The following is a 17879-nucleotide window of genomic DNA, read 5'->3' as shown; positions in this document are numbered from 1 at the left end:
GAAACTGAACAGGGGGCGTGTGTAGTGTAGGAGGGGGAGGGTGAAGGTGAGTGAGGGGCAGAGGGGGCGTGTGTAGTGTAGGAGGGGGAGGGTGAAGTTGAGTGTGGAGCAGAGGGTCCGTGTGCACGTGTATCAGCAGTGAGTCAGTGGGTCATTTGTCCAGATTGTACAGCGTACTGTAAATTAGCCGAAAGGCTAATTACAGTACGCTGAAGACTAAATGAAATAGTCTCTAGCATAACTCAAGTTGTTGCTAATACTCACTGTCATACATACGAATAAGTTAATCAGACTGAGCACATTGTAGTCTTGTGACAAAACAGTGACAAAACTTAAAATAAAACTACAAACACCAACACTAGGTCCTTCAGTGACCATACCAAGACCTGTAAACATAACAGCAAACAGAGAGTGTGCCCTCCTTTAGGGTGAAAGACCCTTTGCCTAACCTTAAATGCAAGCATACTCCTAATAGGCCGGCACAGTTGATTAAAATCAAAGTAATATCTGACGGCGTGGTAAAGTAAAATCAAACAAAAGTCCCCATGTTAACAGCCACGAATAACTACTTTCATTCTCTAATATCTGTAGGTTATTCAACAAGAAATTACAACTGTATCCATATGATGCTTAAAATATGTGATGTAGAACGTGTTAGGTTAATTGATGACTCTACAATTGTGGGCGGCTGTAGCTTGGTGGCAGAGTGGGTCGTCCTCTGTTTGAGAGATTGGTGGTTCGATCCCCATCTCCCCCCGGTCCACATGTCGAATTGTCCTTGGGCAAGACACTGAACCCGGAATTGCTCCCTGTGCTGCGCATGGGTGTGTAAATTACCATTTACAATTGCCCGTAGGTTTGAGTGTGAAGTGTCTCTGTTTGTCTCTATGTGCCCTGTGATAGACTCACGCCCGATGTCAGCAGGGGTCGGCTCCAACCTGAAACCTTGCAATTATTGCGCGGGGAAACCTGGACGTCTCTAGACCCTGGAGCCTGTGTGCTCTCTCCAACTTGATGTGTCCCGACTTGGTGTCGAGCTGCAGGAATCTCGGTTATCCACGTCTCCATAAACGTCGTTGTATTGTTTCCCTCGGCAGGCCTATGATCCGTAGGTTTTTGCGTTGGCTCCTGATTTTGTAGTTTTGGAGATGCTCCGTCAACTCGTTAGCCGTCTTTTCCAGAGCTAGCAGGTGCTTTTCAGTATCAGCCAAAGCTTTTTTCACCACTAGGATCCTCTGCTCAGCTTCGCTGACCCGTTCGGTAACTTCTTTCAAGCTCAGAGATATGTTGGCTTTGATCTCAAGTGCCATCTTATCCAACTTTTCATCCGTCATCTGAGCGATATTTGTCGTCATTGTTTCCAGAGCTTGAGTCAGTCCCGGATCTGCTTCCCGGCTAGTGGATGGGGGGCTAGCGGCACTTGCTAACTTAGCATCCTCAAGATGAGGAGAAGGCGCCTGTGCGTCTTTCTTTTTAGTAGTGTTTTTTGGGGGCATTTTTGCTCCACAGTTGATCCAGGGACATCACCCAGAATAAAATCCGCTTAGTTTTGAGTTCTATTTCCATCAGAAATACATAATTAAAACAGGATAATTTGCCATAGCTCCAACAAAACGTGGCTACCCAAGTGCTTGAATCAACGGAACCCTCACAATTGCGTCTTTTATGTTTGTATGTCCTAAACTTTGGGTAATGTGCTGCTGCTGTGTCAACCCAGAACACGTTGTAAAGGAGATTTGTTTCCTGGTAAATAAAAAAATTCCAAGCGTTGCAATGGACAGGTCCATGTGGAGTCTAACTTCATCTCGGCAGAGATTACCAATTCAGTGTAGGTGGCAATGTGGTGTCAGAGCGTCAGGTTAGACGATTTGGATTGCTAGCTTCACGGTTAAGTTGGGGATGTTTTCCTTCAGCCAGGTTTTTTTTTTTGCAGTGTGTCCCAAATCCAATGTAGCCTTTGATTACTTCTCACCATCTCATGGACAATGTGAGATGATGACCCCTAGTTTTTAAAGCATTGGTCCAGTGTCATTACACATTTATTGCAATGCATTGGCTTTTTTATTTTAAAGTAGACAACAGCCTGAACACCTCAGCCCGGGGTTCCCCAACCCAAATATTAAATAAGTCCTCAATATGGACCAGTGTTAGGAGAGTCAGAAAGTACTGAGAAACAGGCAATCGCATTGCTGTCTTTTAGTATCTGTAAAAAAAAAAAAGTTTAGATGGTCCATCTGGTTCATCATCTGAGGGAGCACTGGTACTTGTACTCTACCAATAGTTCCATGCACAATGCATAGACAAATGGTTCAGGGCCTTAAATATCCTATTATGCAGATGGGATTTATGATAAAAAATTACAATAACTGCTTGATAAACCACAGGTCAGAATCCATCCTGGCCGCTGCAGCATTCATTTTAACAATCCCATGAATAGATGCACATGCACAGATCATTTTATGCACTGCATATTACTACACAACTGGATAAAAGTGTACTTAACCATGTTGTTGTAACCGGGCTTCTCTCAGGGGAGACAAACGTCCCTGCTCTCAGGTATTATATCTTTAAGGAAGAATGGAAGTGTTAATAGTTTATTCATCAATTATCAACATGCAGTGACTGAACAGAAGAGAAACCTAAATCAAATCAATCTTTGGTCTGACACCCTTTGCCTTCAGAACAGCATCAACTCTTCCAGGTTCACTCACACAGTTTTTGAAGGAACTCTGCTGAAAGGTTGTTCCAAACATCTTGGAGAACTAACCCCAGATCTTCTGCGGATGTAGGCTTCCTCAAATCCTTCTGTCTCTTCATGTGATCCCAGACAGACTGGATGATGTTGAGGTCAGGGCTCTGGTGGGCCACACCATCACTTCATCAGGACTTCTTCTTCTTCTTTACGCTGAAGATAGTTCTTAAAGACATTGGCTGTGTGTTTGGGGTCATTGTCCTGCTGCAGAATACATTTGGGGCCAATCACACGCCTCCCTGATGGTACTGCATGATGAATAAGTATCTGCCTGTATTTCTCAGCATTGAGCATTGAAATTGATGAGTATTAGCATCTATTTGTTATAATTGGTTGATCATACACCTGACTATAATCCTACAAGTGTATCTATAAGAATTGATGCTGGTTTGAAGGCAAAGGGTTGTAACAAATTGATTTGATTTAGATTTTTCTTTTGTTCGCTTACTTTGCATTTTGTAAATTGATTTATATTTTTGAAAGTGTTCTTAGGTTACAGCATTTATCATTTAATAACATTGGCTGTTTGTTCAGGCTTGTTGTCCTGCTGCAGAATACACTTGAGGCCAATGGATGATGGATAAGTATGTGCCTGTATTTTCTCAGCATTGAGGACACCATTAATCCCGACCAATTCTCCAACTCCATTTGCAGAAAATGCAGCCCCAAACTTGCATGAACCTCCACCGGTACCCAACTCACCTGCGTTACATCTTACCGCCAAAGAGGCAGCTATAAACGACGTATACCAAATCCAAAAATTGTAAGGTATTTTAAATAATAAAATCCCATTAAAATGTTTTTATTATGTTTAAGTTATAATGTATGCAATATAGTATAGGTTCAATTAGAAATTCTATCAAATCTTAGATTTGAAGAATCGTGACACCCCTCCGAATGACCAGAATTTTCTTTTTTTACGCAGTCTCAAATGGGACACCTTCAGTTAAAGTGTGAATGTAGCCTGATTAGCAGGTTAACAAGTCTGATCTGTATCTGTAGACTTAGAAAGACCAGTACTAAACACACACGCATGCACGCACACGCGCTCGCACACACACACACACACACACACACACACACACACACATATACACACAAACACAGAGTGACAAATGCCCATCTGTTCATTTACAGGCTGCTCTCAGCCCAGATATAATTTAGAAATTCTTTATTGATAGAGCTTGATTTCCCGGCCCATTAGCTTGCTGCTAAATGACTGCAGTGTGGTGGTGATATTTTAGAGATAGAGGGAGAGAGACAATGGGAATGAATGAGGGAGACTGATAGAGAGAGAGAGAGAGAGAGAGAGAGACATTTAAATGTAGGCCACAGACAGATTGAATAGTAATAATGAATTAATTTCATTAAATGAGCTCTTGCCTCAGGTCTGCAGAGGTACAATTGGAGTTGGTTTGCCTGGAGTGGTATGTGTGCTGCTCAAGCATTGTCCATGTTGCAATCAAGTCTCTTCTAATGAAACTGCATGGTAAAACGATAGTTTAGAGGCCCGTGCATGCACAGTTCGAGTATGTATACCAACAATGTCACTTGTGACCTCTGGATGACCCGAGAGAGGCTATATCTTCCGGTGTCATCAGAGGTTCTGTTCCTACAGAATCTGCTCAAATCACAAGGATTCCAAGTGACAGAGCGCTCTGGCGGTCATTCAGGATTTATAGAACCGTAGTTACATTCGTAACTATCTTTCTATTTTATCGCTGCTGACAACCAGAGGTGCGGCTTAAAGCACTGAATGACTCTTACAAGCAAAGTCATCAATACTGAAAATCCACTTCATTGAGGAGGATCAGGAGACCCTGGAAGGAGGACAACCCCCAGTGGAAGGGGACAGTCACTCGTCCCATATGCGTGGTGAATGATATCCACAACTCAGTGGGAAAGATGCTGCTTGGATAGATCGCAACCTTTATTTGAGCCACCTTAGCAAAGGAACAGTTGTTATAGCTGCTGAATGACAGTGGTAGCTGCAACATAGGCTCATGGCTTGTAGGGGGCACAACATTTCTGGCCTGTCTTCACCCTCGCCTGGAGAGGATTAAAACTGTGTGAGCCGCAGAGGTTGATTAAGGTGCGAATGTGACAACACTTTTTGGCAAAAAAGCCGTATTCAACCATAGCCAAGTGACACCTAAGCCATCTCAGGATGGAGGCACCACTTTCCTGGATAAGGCTTGAAATGGGAGAGGAAGTCTGCCACATGGTTCTGGTCTCCCGATAAATACATTGCCCGCAGGCCAGCCAGACTGGGGGCCGCCCATGACAGGAGGTCTTGGGACACCTGCAGCTGTCGTGCACATTTGGTGCCACCCTGGTGTTTGATATGGATAGATTTAATTGTATGGCAAAAAGTGCTTGAGAGCCAGGTGCACCACATGTTCCGCTCATTCTCACACAGACCAACATCCTTGAACCATCCTGCTCTGCCACACTGCACCCCAGCTTGAGAGGGAGGTGTCTGTGGTGACAACCTCGTCTGGATGGAGGGATGGCCCTGGATATGTAAACACTGTCCCTCCACGGATCCAGGGCGAGGAGGCACTGCCTTGAAACCCTGAGCTGCCAGTGTCTATGACAGAAAGCTTAATGGGACAACTCTTGATACCAATGTTAGCTTGCCCAAGAGATGCAGGAACATGATGTGGTAGGGCAGCCACCTGCCTATTTGGAAGAGGGTAATGAAGTGGACAATATATACTCATGGATATTGTGTCTAAGGCCACACTTATGAAGGTTGTGTTCTCAGACGGGTTTAGGCAACTTCTTTACAAGTTTACCTTTAGACCCAGCTTGGCTACATGGGAGAGAAGACTCCCTGGGTGACAGGTTGCAGTAGTGAGAATGTGTAAAGGTAACACTTTCAGATACCTTTTGAGTCCCTTCAGGTCCAAAATCGGACGGAATCCAACAGCCTTTTTGTGACTAGGAAATCTGTTGAGTAGAAGCCTCTGGGGTGCGATGGAGGATCTACAGCAGGGCTATTCAATTGATGGAAAGGGAATATTTACTGGCCCTTTGAGTAGAAGCCTGTGTGAAAAAGTAATTCATAGACATGGTGGTCGATGTTGGCTGCTGTCCTCTCCGTATCTATCTTAGCATCCTTCTCATCGTGTCAAATACCAGGCCACAACGCTCTGCGCGCTCCCACTACACTTTTCTTCGTGGGTTTCTGAATTCTTTTGGCAATAGCTTGTCAAGCTCCGCTCTGTTGTTGTAATCGTTTCTGTCTGGTTAAATCCGTGGTTAAATCACCACCACAATGTCTCTTGCGTACGTCATCGGCAGAGGTTGCATAAATTGCACTCTTTGAAAATGACAATAAATAGGTACAATTAACTTTTGTAGTAAGAAGTAGAACCAGTATACCGGGAGAGAGAAGCACAGAAACTGCTTTCACCATAGGGGTTGAAATCTGCTGTACAAAGTCAGTTTCATCTTAAAAGCCACTAACTTCATGTAAAGTAAAGCAAACAACTCAACACTGAGACAGAGGAGCACAAACGCTGCTGTCACCATCAGGGATGTAAGCGCTGTACCAATTTTCAACATAACAGCCACTAAATTAATGTAAAGTAAGCCAGTAACTTAATACCAGGAGAGTGTGCTGGCGTCACTGTCAGGGCTGAAAAGTTAGTAGATTAGATTAAATATGGAATTGTATCATTATGATATCATATTGTTGTGAATACACATACTAATTTAAATTCCTCAAAAAATCTTAATTTCTTTTAGTTTATGTTTTGCACTAAAGTTCTTAATAAAGTCACCAGTAGTATACAATAATAGGATTCGCCATGTGGTTATTTCATACCTATATATCATATAGATTTTGGCCATATCGTCCAACCCATACTGAATTCTCCCGCTGTTTTTAGAAGTCAGGTTGTTCATCTCTTTGAGCTGTTCAGCCCCGTTAGCCCAGCATCTCCACATAGCTAGCAATAAGCCACACAATGGTGAAATGTATGCCTGATCTGAAGGGTTTTCACTTTGTCTCTTACTGTGCATCTCTGATGAGGAGCAGCGCACAGCTGATTTTTCTAAACGTCTTGAACAATGTTGTGTCTGTAGGTCTGAAGGGGATACTACCATACCAGCTGCAGGTTTTTCTTCATGTTTCGTGACTATATTCTCATTAATTATGACTGTATTCTTGCAATATTACATTTTTTTTCTTAAATGATTATAACTTCTCAGAAAACGTGTGGGATGTGTTTTTGAAGAAAGATTTGAGCATGAGCAGAAATCTTTCTGAAACACACACATTAAAGACCAGGGGATTATAAATTAATTCAAATGAAAGAATGTATCATTAACTTGAACAGGTGTCACAGGTGTTACTTCTCCAAACAAAAGATACATATAAGGAATGAAGAGTAAATCATGCTGTGTTGACTCAGCAGGGAAAAGTTGCCCTACAGGAGAATGAGCATTTGACAGCTATACAGAATTCCTGAGAGCCTCATACCCCAAAGGCCTTGCCTGAGCCGGGAGAAAAGTTCAGTGTGTTGTTCCTTTCTCCTTCTTAATGAAGTTACATGTTATGTTTTATCCTGACTGGTTAATGTTGAAGCATGATATTTTCCCTCCATTTCCTCCAGGTATTTTCATACCATCTACCTGGGCATTCGCAGCCGTCAGAGTGCTGAGACAGAGCGCTGGCGTTACTACTGGATGATGGTCTATGAGTTTGCAGATGTGAGCATGCTGCACCTCCTTGCCACCTTTCTGGAGAGTGCTCCACAGCTCGTGTTGCAGCTGTGCATCATTATACAGACACACAAGCTCCAGGCTGTGCAAGGTAACACACTCACTCATAAGCACACAAACAGAAACACACAAACGGCTATCTATATTTCGGATCCCAACCCTTAACTCCCTTAAAAGCCTAACTGGTATACTTTTAACATTTTGTTTTACCTTTTTTATTATATTTTATTCCTATAATTCCTCTAGTATGCTACTATACTGAAGGAGTTTCATATTATTGACCCTGTGTCTGTGAACCACGAGCTATGAAGACCGCCTATGTTTTAACCTAAACCAAATCTTAACCTTCAATTTGTCCTTTGAAGCAGCCAAGTCAGCCAAGCCCAGCTCAAAACAACTATGGAGAGTGGACTGTAGCTGGAGAGGCTTTACCAAGGTGCCCTCGAGCAATGCACCAAAACCCCAACTGCTCAGGGCACCATCCCATGACGGATTAATAGCCTTCCTCTTAACTGCCATACAGCTCTTTACCTTATAACTAATTCAATTCAATTCAATTTACAGTGCCAAATCAAAACAAAAGTTATCTCAGGACACTTGCCAGAGTGGGTAAAGACCACACTCTATGAGTTATTTATGATTTACATAGACCCAACAATTCCCCCGTAGAGTACGGTGGCAACAAAAAACCTTCCCTATAACAGGCAGGAACGTCAGACAGACCCAGCTCTGTGGAGGACGGACATCTGTCTGCACCGGTTGGGGAGGAAGAAAAGGAGAGAGAAAGAGAGAAAAGACAGACAGATGGAAAGAGAGAGTGATAAAGACAAACACAAAGACAGACACACTTCCAGAGATGCAAGCAACCACAAAGTAACAATAACTATAATAATATCTATAGTAATGTGAATATGACTTATATGTTATGCCGCTTAATACAGCAGAACAGCAAGAAACAGGCACGGCTAGAGTGACAGAACATGGCAATGACAATAACAATTGTAGTGGTAAATATGAAGTTGAATTAGTAACATGAATTGATGAGACATGACAGATATGACAGACAGGATAAAACCTCAGAGTATCAGGAACAGTATTATCCCCCGGCAGACTAGGCCTATAGCAGCCTCATTAGGCATGACAAAATTGTTGTTGTAAAAAAAATAAAATAATGAAAAGGAAACATTTCCAAAGCCTTTGGTTACAGCAGGGCAGTAAGTGGGCTATGGTCTGTGCACAGGATGAAGTGTCTTCCCCAAAGGTTAGTGTGCCAACGCTCAGCTGACCGCACACAAGGCTTGTAGCAATCAGATCTTTGTGGTGAGGAAAAGCCTCCTGAGCAGCATCAGTACATTTAAATTCTGCATTTTTCCTCAGCAGACCACAAAGGGGTTCCACCACAGAGGTGTAGCAGGGAATGAACTTTGAACACCACCCTGTGAGGCCTAGGAGGGACTGTAGGGCTGTGGGGTGGGACAGATGCCTGAAGCAGAGACAACGTGGCCCAAAAACAAAAGTTCATTTCGGCACTTCTCCACATTTAGTCTCAGTTCTTTGTTGTTCAGTAGGTGCAGTACAGCTTTGAGTCGTGTCTCAAGCAGCATAGGAGTATCAGCATACACAATAATATCATCTAAGTAACACTGTACAACATCCAAATTTGCCAGAATTTGTGACCTCCTCTGGAATGCACTTGGGGCTGATGCAAGAACGAAGGGGACCTTAGTGAACCGAAAAAGTCCATCATGAGTGATAGAACCAGTACAACTACATTCATTTCGCACACCTTATGCAATTTGCACAGTGAATACAGGATGAAAGCAGTGAAAAAACTACAAGGCTACATAATTCTTAAGGCCTTTACATACAGGGGCACGATGAAAACAACACTAAAATGCAAAATACTCACCTACAAATGTCTCGAATCGGAACTAAAGTTTAGAGATACAGTTAAGTGGTGAATATATCAAGTGAATGTCCAGTGTGTGAATGCTGCAGATCCTCAAGACCAGCTCAGTGGAGTGACAGGGCTTAGCTCCACACTGATTATTTACTTTGGCCCTAGAGACTCTCCTCTACTCCCTCATCTACAACTGCACGCCTATAAATACAGTACATCTGTCTCCTCAGATTCTGGTGAACTGCTACTGCTGCACCATCAAGAGCACCCCCACCAACTGCATTACAGTATGTTATGGCATATGCTGTCTCTGATCCGAAAAAAAACTGCAAAGTGGTGAAAACTACCCATTGCATTACTGGTTCTCCACTTCCAGCCATCGAGGCTGTCAAATGTCTGCAGAGGGAGCACAGCATTGTCAGGAACACCTTTCACTTCAGCAAAGTATGTTTGTCCATTCCAGGACCAACAGGCTCAGCTTTTACCCCTCAGCTGTCACCTGATCTCCGCACCTTTACTGTTCACTCCACATCCTATTTCAGTGTTTCCCACAGAGCAGGTAGCAATGTGTGGTGCAGGGCCGTACGGAGACCTTTTGAGGGACAGGGGCTCTGAACTCTCCCCTGTACAGACTCTGACAACAGATATGTTAACTGCTTTTATCTGGATCATAATATGCAAACATACATAACTATATGTCCGTGGCTCATTTTCTCATTGACTTCTATACAATCTGAATTTTTTTGGCTAACTGCAAATGTCTTCTCTGCTCCCACCATCAGCAGCTCCAACTGTCTGCTCTGAGTTCATCCTCCGTGTCTCTTCACCTGCACACACATGCACGCACGCACGCACGCACGCACACACACACGCGCACACGCCGCAGCTTACTGAGCTATTCCTGAAATGTCGCTGCCAGCCTGTGTCACTGCCAGCCTGTGTCACTGCCAGCCTGTGTCACTGACAGCGCGTAGGACAGGAAATGAGTGGATGAAGATACACAGCTTCTTTCACTTCCAAAGGACAAAACAGAGTTAGAACCTCTGATAAAAGAGACCGGAGCGACCTGCTGCGCTCACCGCCATCTTAACACAGCTGTCAACAAACAAAGTCAAAAGTAGATAGCGCGATGCTGTTCATTTTCCATCTCAACCTATTTTGTATCGTCACACATTCTTATCGATTTTAACTGTCTCAAGATGTATCGTTACAACCCTAGCTCAGATTTTAACACCAACCAGAAGTTTGAGCGAAACTGTGCGCACACACACTGCAGACCGTCAGCACACAGGCAGGCTGCAGTGAGGTGCGCGTCTCTCTCTCTCTCTCTCTGTGTAAACGAGAATGACAGGGAGAAAGAGTTTTCTGCGAAAATGAATAAACACAACATTTCAAAAGCGCGTTAAAAAAAGTGTCATTGTTGACTGTCCGGCGCAGCGCCACACATTGGTCTGTGTATGGGAAACACTGTATTTATTCTCTGTTCTCATATTTTATTCTCCATGTCATTCTGTAGATTGTTCTTCACTTCACTTCTTTATGGTTGTTTACTTATATAATAGTTACATTAGCAAGTTAGCTATTTAGCTGGTCGACTTTTGCCAGAATGAGAGCTGTTAGCAGAACTGGAGATGTATGGCTAGCTAGTTAGCTACTTCCACCATGCTTTCCTGCTACACTGGTTACAGAAACTGAGCCGAACAAAGCTAAATTATTCCGTAATTGATTCTGCATATATACTGCTGTTTGTATTTGAAATGCTTCTTTCTGTTGTCTCAGTACCTCTGTATCCTGTGCAATGACGATAAAGTTGAAACAAATCTCAAATATTCTGCATTAGCCTGTGTAATGTAGACGCACAGAGATGTGAAATGTATTGTTTTTTCCAAATTGTGTGTTTCTGTACTGATCCCATGATGTATCCTTGTGTCTCTGTGTGCCTTACTGTTGTAGGTATGACAGCTGCAGCATCCCTTGTCTCTCTTGCCTGGGCCCTTGCTTCCTATCAGAAGGCCTTGAGAGAGTCCCGGGATGACAAGAAGCCCATAAGCTACCTGGCTGTCATCATCCAGTTCTGTTGGCACTTCTTCACGATCGCTGCGAGGGTCATCACCTTCGCCCTGTTTGCGTCAGTGTTCCAACTCTACTTTGGCATCTTCATTGTGCTGCACTGGTGTATCATGACCTTCTGGATTGTCCACTGTGAGACAGACTTCTGTATCAGCAAGTGGGAGGAGATTGTGTTTGACATGGTGGTGGGCATAATCTACATATTTTCCTGGTTCAACGTCAAGGAGGGACGGACAAGGTGAGGACACAGAACTCAATTCAGTGTGATGTAGACCTGAAGACGTTTCAGTAACTTGTTTTTTTGAATATTCATTCATCTTCAACCGGTTGTCACTATGGGGTGGGGGGGCTGGAGCCAATGCCAGCTGACATTGGGCGTGAGGCGGGGTCCACCCTGGACAGGACACCAGTCTATCACAGGGCACATAGAGACAAACAGAGACCGTTTTCACCCTCACATTTAAATATTAAAATCTTTTATTTTTTAAAAATAAGTGTAACCCTCTTACCACTCGTGTATTAAGAAACCCACCTTATGCTCTAAAGTGAAGCCTCAACCCTTATTCAATATCTTGTGGTAAAAGAAACATCTCAAATAGTAATAACTGTCTAGGGTAATATATGATTCTCACTGTCATCAATAACTGTTCAGAGGCTATAGGGGAAACACTCAGACCTGTAAACTCTGACGCCATGCAGAATGCAATACTTCAAAGGAAAAAAAAGATGAACCATCAAGAAACGAACAAATATATAGAAACCCGGGTGCACTCTTAGTTTTGTTGGCGCGCTTTAGTTGGAGCTCATGATGGGAACCTTTGATGACGGTACCTCTGTGTGTCGGTGAAGACAGCAGGACATGGCTGCAGCTGATGAATGCACCCTCGTAACGATAGCACCCGTATCTGCCCGCAGCAGCTCGCAGCGCCGAAGCTCCGTCTCCCACGGCAGCAGCGAAGCAGTCTCCGTCGGCGACACTCTTTTAGACGACCCGGCGAAGCTCCTCCCGTCCGCGCAGGCGGTGTCCGCTTTCAACAATGACCGTGCCGTTAGCCTAGCTCCTGCTAGCTAACTTAGCCGAACTTGCTTCGTGTCACCCAAACACACACGCCGCACTAAAGAGTCCAACTCACACACTTAGCGCGTTGTCCGACAACAGTTATCGGCCCGATGTTGAAACGGATAGAACCACGACACAGACAGTCCAATATTGAACTGCTCACGCCATTACACGTTGCTCCTGCTCCTCCTTCTTCATCTTCTCATTTTTTCTCAGAGAAAACTCCGAAAAAAAGTAGAAAGTAGTCCATAAGATTTCCATCTAGATAGTTGTCTGTTTAGTTCCTATCTATCAAAGAGTGAGTTAAAACAATGGTGTCTGAGCGGTGCAGTAACATTTCATTACTGTTGACTCACAATGGACGATCAACAGACAGAGAAAAGACTGTTTAACTGCCAACTGATGGATGTTTTTGGCTTGATGGCGACACTAAGCAGGGGATCACCAAAAAGCATCATCCTCTGACAACATACAGTACTGTGCAGAAGTTTTAGACAGGTGTGAAAAAATGCTGTAAACTAAGAACACTTTCAAAAATATAAATCATTTTACAAAATGCAAAGTGAGCGAACAAAAGAGAAAAATCTAAATCAAATCAATTTGTTACGACCCTTTGCCTTCAAACCAGCATCAATTCTTATAGATACACTTATTATAGTCAGGTGTATGATCAACCAATTATAACAAATAGATGCTAATACTCATCAATTTCAATGCTCAATGCTGAGAAATACAGGCAGATACTTATCCATCATGCAGTACCATCAGGGAGGCGTGTGATTGGCCCCAAATGTATTCCACAGCAGGACAATGACCCCAAACAAACAGCCAATGTTATTAAGAACTATCTTCAGCGTAAAGAAGAAGAAGAAGTCCTGATGAAGTGATGGTGTGGCCCACCAGAGCCCTGACCTCAACATCATCCAGTCTGTCCGGGATCACATGAAGAGACAGAAAGATTTGAGGAAGCCTACATCCACAGAAGATCTGGGGTTAGTTCTCCAAGATGTTTGGAACAACCTTTGAGCAGAGTTCCTTCAAAAACTGTGTGAGTGAACCTAGAAGAATTGATGCTGTTCTGAAGGCAAAGGGTGGTCACACCAAATATTGATTTGATTTACAGTTCTCTTCTGTTCAGTCACCACATGTTGATAATTGATGAAAATAAACTATTAACACTTCCATTTTTGAAAGCATTCTTAGTTTACAGCCTTTTTTCCACACCTGCCTTAAAAGTTCGCACAGTACTTTACAATTGGAGAGCAGTTGGGGGGGTAGCGTTGCTGGTAGGATGAACCAACTGACCTGATCTGGTAAAGCCATCCTCACATCCCACTGTCAAAACACAATACAAGCACTTCCAACCACACACTATCATGCTAATACTGGAGAGCTGCATCATGCTTTGATGACTGATTTAGTTTCACTCTATCTGATTCATGTATTTCCATCATGTCTTTGTGTAGGTGTCGGCTTTTCATCTATTACCTGGTGATTCTGGTGGAGAATGCTGCTCTCAGTGCGTTGTGGTATCTCTACCGGTCGCCTCACACAACCGACGCCTTTGCAGTGCCAGCACTCTGCGTCATCTTCAGCAGTTTCCTCACTGGTGTGGTTTTTATGCTCATGTACTATGCCTTTTTCCATCCCAATGGGCCACGCTTTGGGCGCTCACCGAGTGGCCAGGGCCTCGACCTTGACCCCACTGCTCAGTTCTCCACACTACCATCTGAAGGTGCCACCAACTCACTACGTTCCAACCGAGGTGCCACCACAACCCTGGAGCGGGACATGGGGAAATATTCTGAGCGGGACGGCTGCATGCCAGTTTTTCAGGTTCGACCCACAGTGCCATCCACACCATCGTCTCGCGCTCCACGCCTTGATGAGACCGTCATCAAGATTGACCTTTGTAGGAACCGCTACCCAGCCTGGGAGCGGCATGTCCTCGACCGCAGTATACGAAAGGCAATCCTGGCCATAGACAGCTCGCTGACTCCTCCACGGCTGCAGTACAAAGATGACGCTCTGGTGCAGGAGCGGTTGGAATATGAGACCACATTATAGTTCAGCCCTGCTGTCAGAACCCATAGGGTGTTACAGCCGTCAGAGGATTATCCTGCTATCACAGCAACAGGGACTGTGGCAATAAGAATTTGTTACTACAACAATCTCACTTTCCATCTCTCATTCCCTCTTTTCTTTATCTATTCGTAGGCATTAGCACCTTCCCAGGAGCATTCAGCCCCTGGGGGTGAAGCAGTTGGAGCAATTTGGTGTGCAGATAAGTGGACAGATAAGTGCAGATGATGTCACCGGATGTGTTTGGGTTCTTTGTATGGTTGTTATTTTTACTTCCACTCATCAGGGAAATCCCATCTGGTATGAACTAGATGCAAATCAGCAGAGTGCTTCAACACTCACATCGTACAAGAAGATGATGCACTGTTGGGTTAAGGTTGGAAAAATTAAGGATGAAATACGTCCATCCAGACAATTCTTAAGTTACCGGAAATTCCACTTTAACATAAATGACACTTGAATAACACAGAAATTCCTCTAATGTGATGAGGGAAGGAAAGGATCCTTCATTCAGCATCAGTAGAAACTTCAAACTGGCATATTTGTCTAATGTGTTGGTGACCTACTGTTTGGAAGTTCTGATGATGTGATTCCATCAATATCAACGTGATAACACTCCTCACTCCTGTTCTCTTAGTGCCAAAAAGGTTCCTTGGAAATGTCGCCTAGGTTCTGAGAAGTTGGAAGACCATTTTTCGGATTCAGACTAAATGATATCAGCTCGACTATAGCCCTTGGAATGTCCTCTAGATTAAGCCCGATTACAGCCCAACTGAGCAGACATGAGGAGGCGGCTGGGATTGGAAACGATAATGACCATTGGATTCAACAATCGATCATTTTATCCCGTGTACTGTGTCATCGTTGACCAATCTCAAACGCCTCACAGCGTCCCGATAGAAAGGTTAGCATGTCACTTTTTTTTTTTTTTTGCCTTCCACGTCATGCTCTCTCACATTCATGACTTTGATTGAAAGGAGCACAGATCACTCTTTCAAAGATGTAAACATGGTGATGCGAAAGAGGAATGATGTAGGTGGAACTGTGAAACAGAGAAAAGCTCACAATCATGTTTTTCTTTTGTGTTTTAGGCTTTATCAAACATAAGACAGCCAGCCTCATATGCACCGCCATTGTTTATTTACATTCTTGTTCCTAGCCCCTCCCTCCCAATGACGGCAAATTCCGATGATGTCTCTCGGCCAAGTCACAGCAAGAATTTATGACTCTATAATCTAACAAAGTGACCGTCGTAACAGAGAAAAATATTGTGTAGTCTGAACCCGGCATCTTGGATAATTATGGTCTACATTTGAAGAATGTCAGACAGGAAGTGAACTACATGAAGATAGTGGTCAAAGTAGCATCTTTACTAAATTGTGTTTTGTTTGGATAAAAGCATCAAAACCGGCAGGAAGGAAGGATAGGGAGCGAGAAAGGAGCTGGACAGACACAACCTAACTGTCATTGTCCCCCAAGGAACACAATGCCAAGAAAAAATCTTCCTGGCAGCTCAACTCAACTATTTGCAGCCCAGATTCATAAACCTGGCCTTGCAGTGATTTTGATCTTTGCTCATCTGTGGAGGTGATGTGGTTGAGAAAGCTAAAGAAATGAGCAAAGCACCAGACAAAGCAATGAAAAGGAGATGACAGGACAAGGTGATGCAGGAATGGAAATGAGTCAAGGATGGACAAGAAGAGGAGAAGCAGACAAGCAGCCATGTCAACCAAACCACCAGGATGTACAGAACTCGAATACAACATGCAGCATTTTTTACGTTGAAGATTATGTAGAGGGTACTGAAGTCATTGTGTTTTTTGTGGAGTGTGTATGAGTTGACAATAGGCACATTTTGATTTTAAGTCTGCTTGTTATTTGGAAAACACATGTCACCTTGTGGGGAACATTTTCCCAGCAGCTTTTAACATTCTTACACCGAGCCGCACAAGTTAGCATGGTGCTGGTAGTGTCCACTGGCTTTAATGAGAAATGCTAACAAAGGGATGTTCTGGTTAACTGAAGTGCTACTATAAAAGCTTAAAATGACCACTGTCTTACCACATATCATGGTCTGGGAAGGGTTACTGATGAAATCCAGACATTTTCAGTGAGGGACGAAAAAAAAAACATGGTTTATTCCAACAGATCTAGATCCCTTTCGCTAAACTCAACCCAAGAAAGAAACAAGGGGAAAGTGCTAAATTTGGAGAAAATGGTGGTGGAGAGACTATGGCAGCACAGGTGGTAAATACCTTCCCTGGAAGGGAGAGTATTTAATGAGAGTGAGGTGGACTTGAGCTAAGCTGTGGCTCTGACTGAAAACTTTTGGCAGTAGATCACAAAATTATGTCCATCCTGTCATCCAGTGAGTTCATATTTTCAACATTCTTCCCATAATGTTCGTAAAGTTTATGAACACCTGTGCGACTGAAATGTCCAGGTTCCAGCAGATAAAGATGAGGAACGTGGTATGGATGTCCTGGATCAGGATAATGAGGAAACAAGACTAAAGTCCTAAAGACCCGCTGTGGCCCCCACAGACAGACGAGGACTTGTCATGAGGTGTTTTAGGTCGTAAACAACATACTGACAGTTACACTGAAAATGTTCAATTTGCCCTGATGGTGGCATACTTTCTGATGGTTCAAATTTTTGGACTGAATGGTGCATTAAAGCCAGGGTCGGGGGTTGCCAAAGTGATCTTCCCGGGCCTATGACTAACCATACCAGGAGTTCTAAAGTTACAGACTGTATAATAGAGACGGACGTAGCTAATGTGGTGTCACCCATTAATGTGTAGGATACGTTTTGAAGTCTCAAGTTTGGCATTTTGGCCCGATGGCATCTTGTTTTTTTGAAACTGCAGGTGCTAAGCCAATGTCATTTCAATAGTCCTAAGCTAAATGTTGAAGAGGCAAACTGAGTTATCAAGTGGACTATTTCCAGCGAGTGACAGTGCTGGTTGAAAAATAGTCTGGTGAGACAACACCCAAAAGCAAGTTCATCACTATTTTAATGTACACAGTGCTGTGGCTATGAATTACTAAACCTCTATAAAGTTGCTAGCATGGTTCCTTGTCAATCACAAGGTAGCCACACCTCAAATGGCACCTATTTGACTCTAAATGGGACCATAGTTTAGTAAATGAACACAATGCTGAGATTAAGACCATAAACTCTTTAAAAAAAATGTTTACTGAGGTAATAAATCAAGTGAGAAGTCAGCTCAATGCAGGTTTAAAGCACTTCTGCATTGGCTTCACTTTTCAGATTTGGAATGT

General features: G+C 43.4%; 1 protein-coding gene across 1 annotated transcript in view; it reads left to right on the top strand.

The window, feature by feature from the left end:
* Positions 1-14580, top strand: part of xkr4 (XK related 4) — a gene marked incomplete at both ends in the record, with an annotated part of 33026 nt that extends 18446 nt beyond the window's left edge. Inside the window, 3 exons of the mRNA XM_083928481.1 lie at positions 7375-7574; positions 11337-11691; positions 13980-14580. Coding sequence (XP_083784607.1) covers positions 7375-7574; positions 11337-11691; positions 13980-14580 — 1156 coding nt within the window. The remainder of the gene's footprint in view (positions 1-7374; positions 7575-11336; positions 11692-13979) is intronic.
* Positions 14581-17879: the final 3299 nt, after the last annotated feature.

This window comes from Echiichthys vipera (genome assembly GCF_963691815.1).
Source record: "Echiichthys vipera genome assembly, chromosome: 15".
In the NCBI taxonomy this organism is placed as follows: domain Eukaryota; kingdom Metazoa; phylum Chordata; class Actinopteri; order Perciformes; family Trachinidae; genus Echiichthys; species Echiichthys vipera.
The sequence above is the reverse complement of the archived record's forward strand: the minus strand, read 5'-3'. Positions and strand labels throughout refer to the sequence as shown.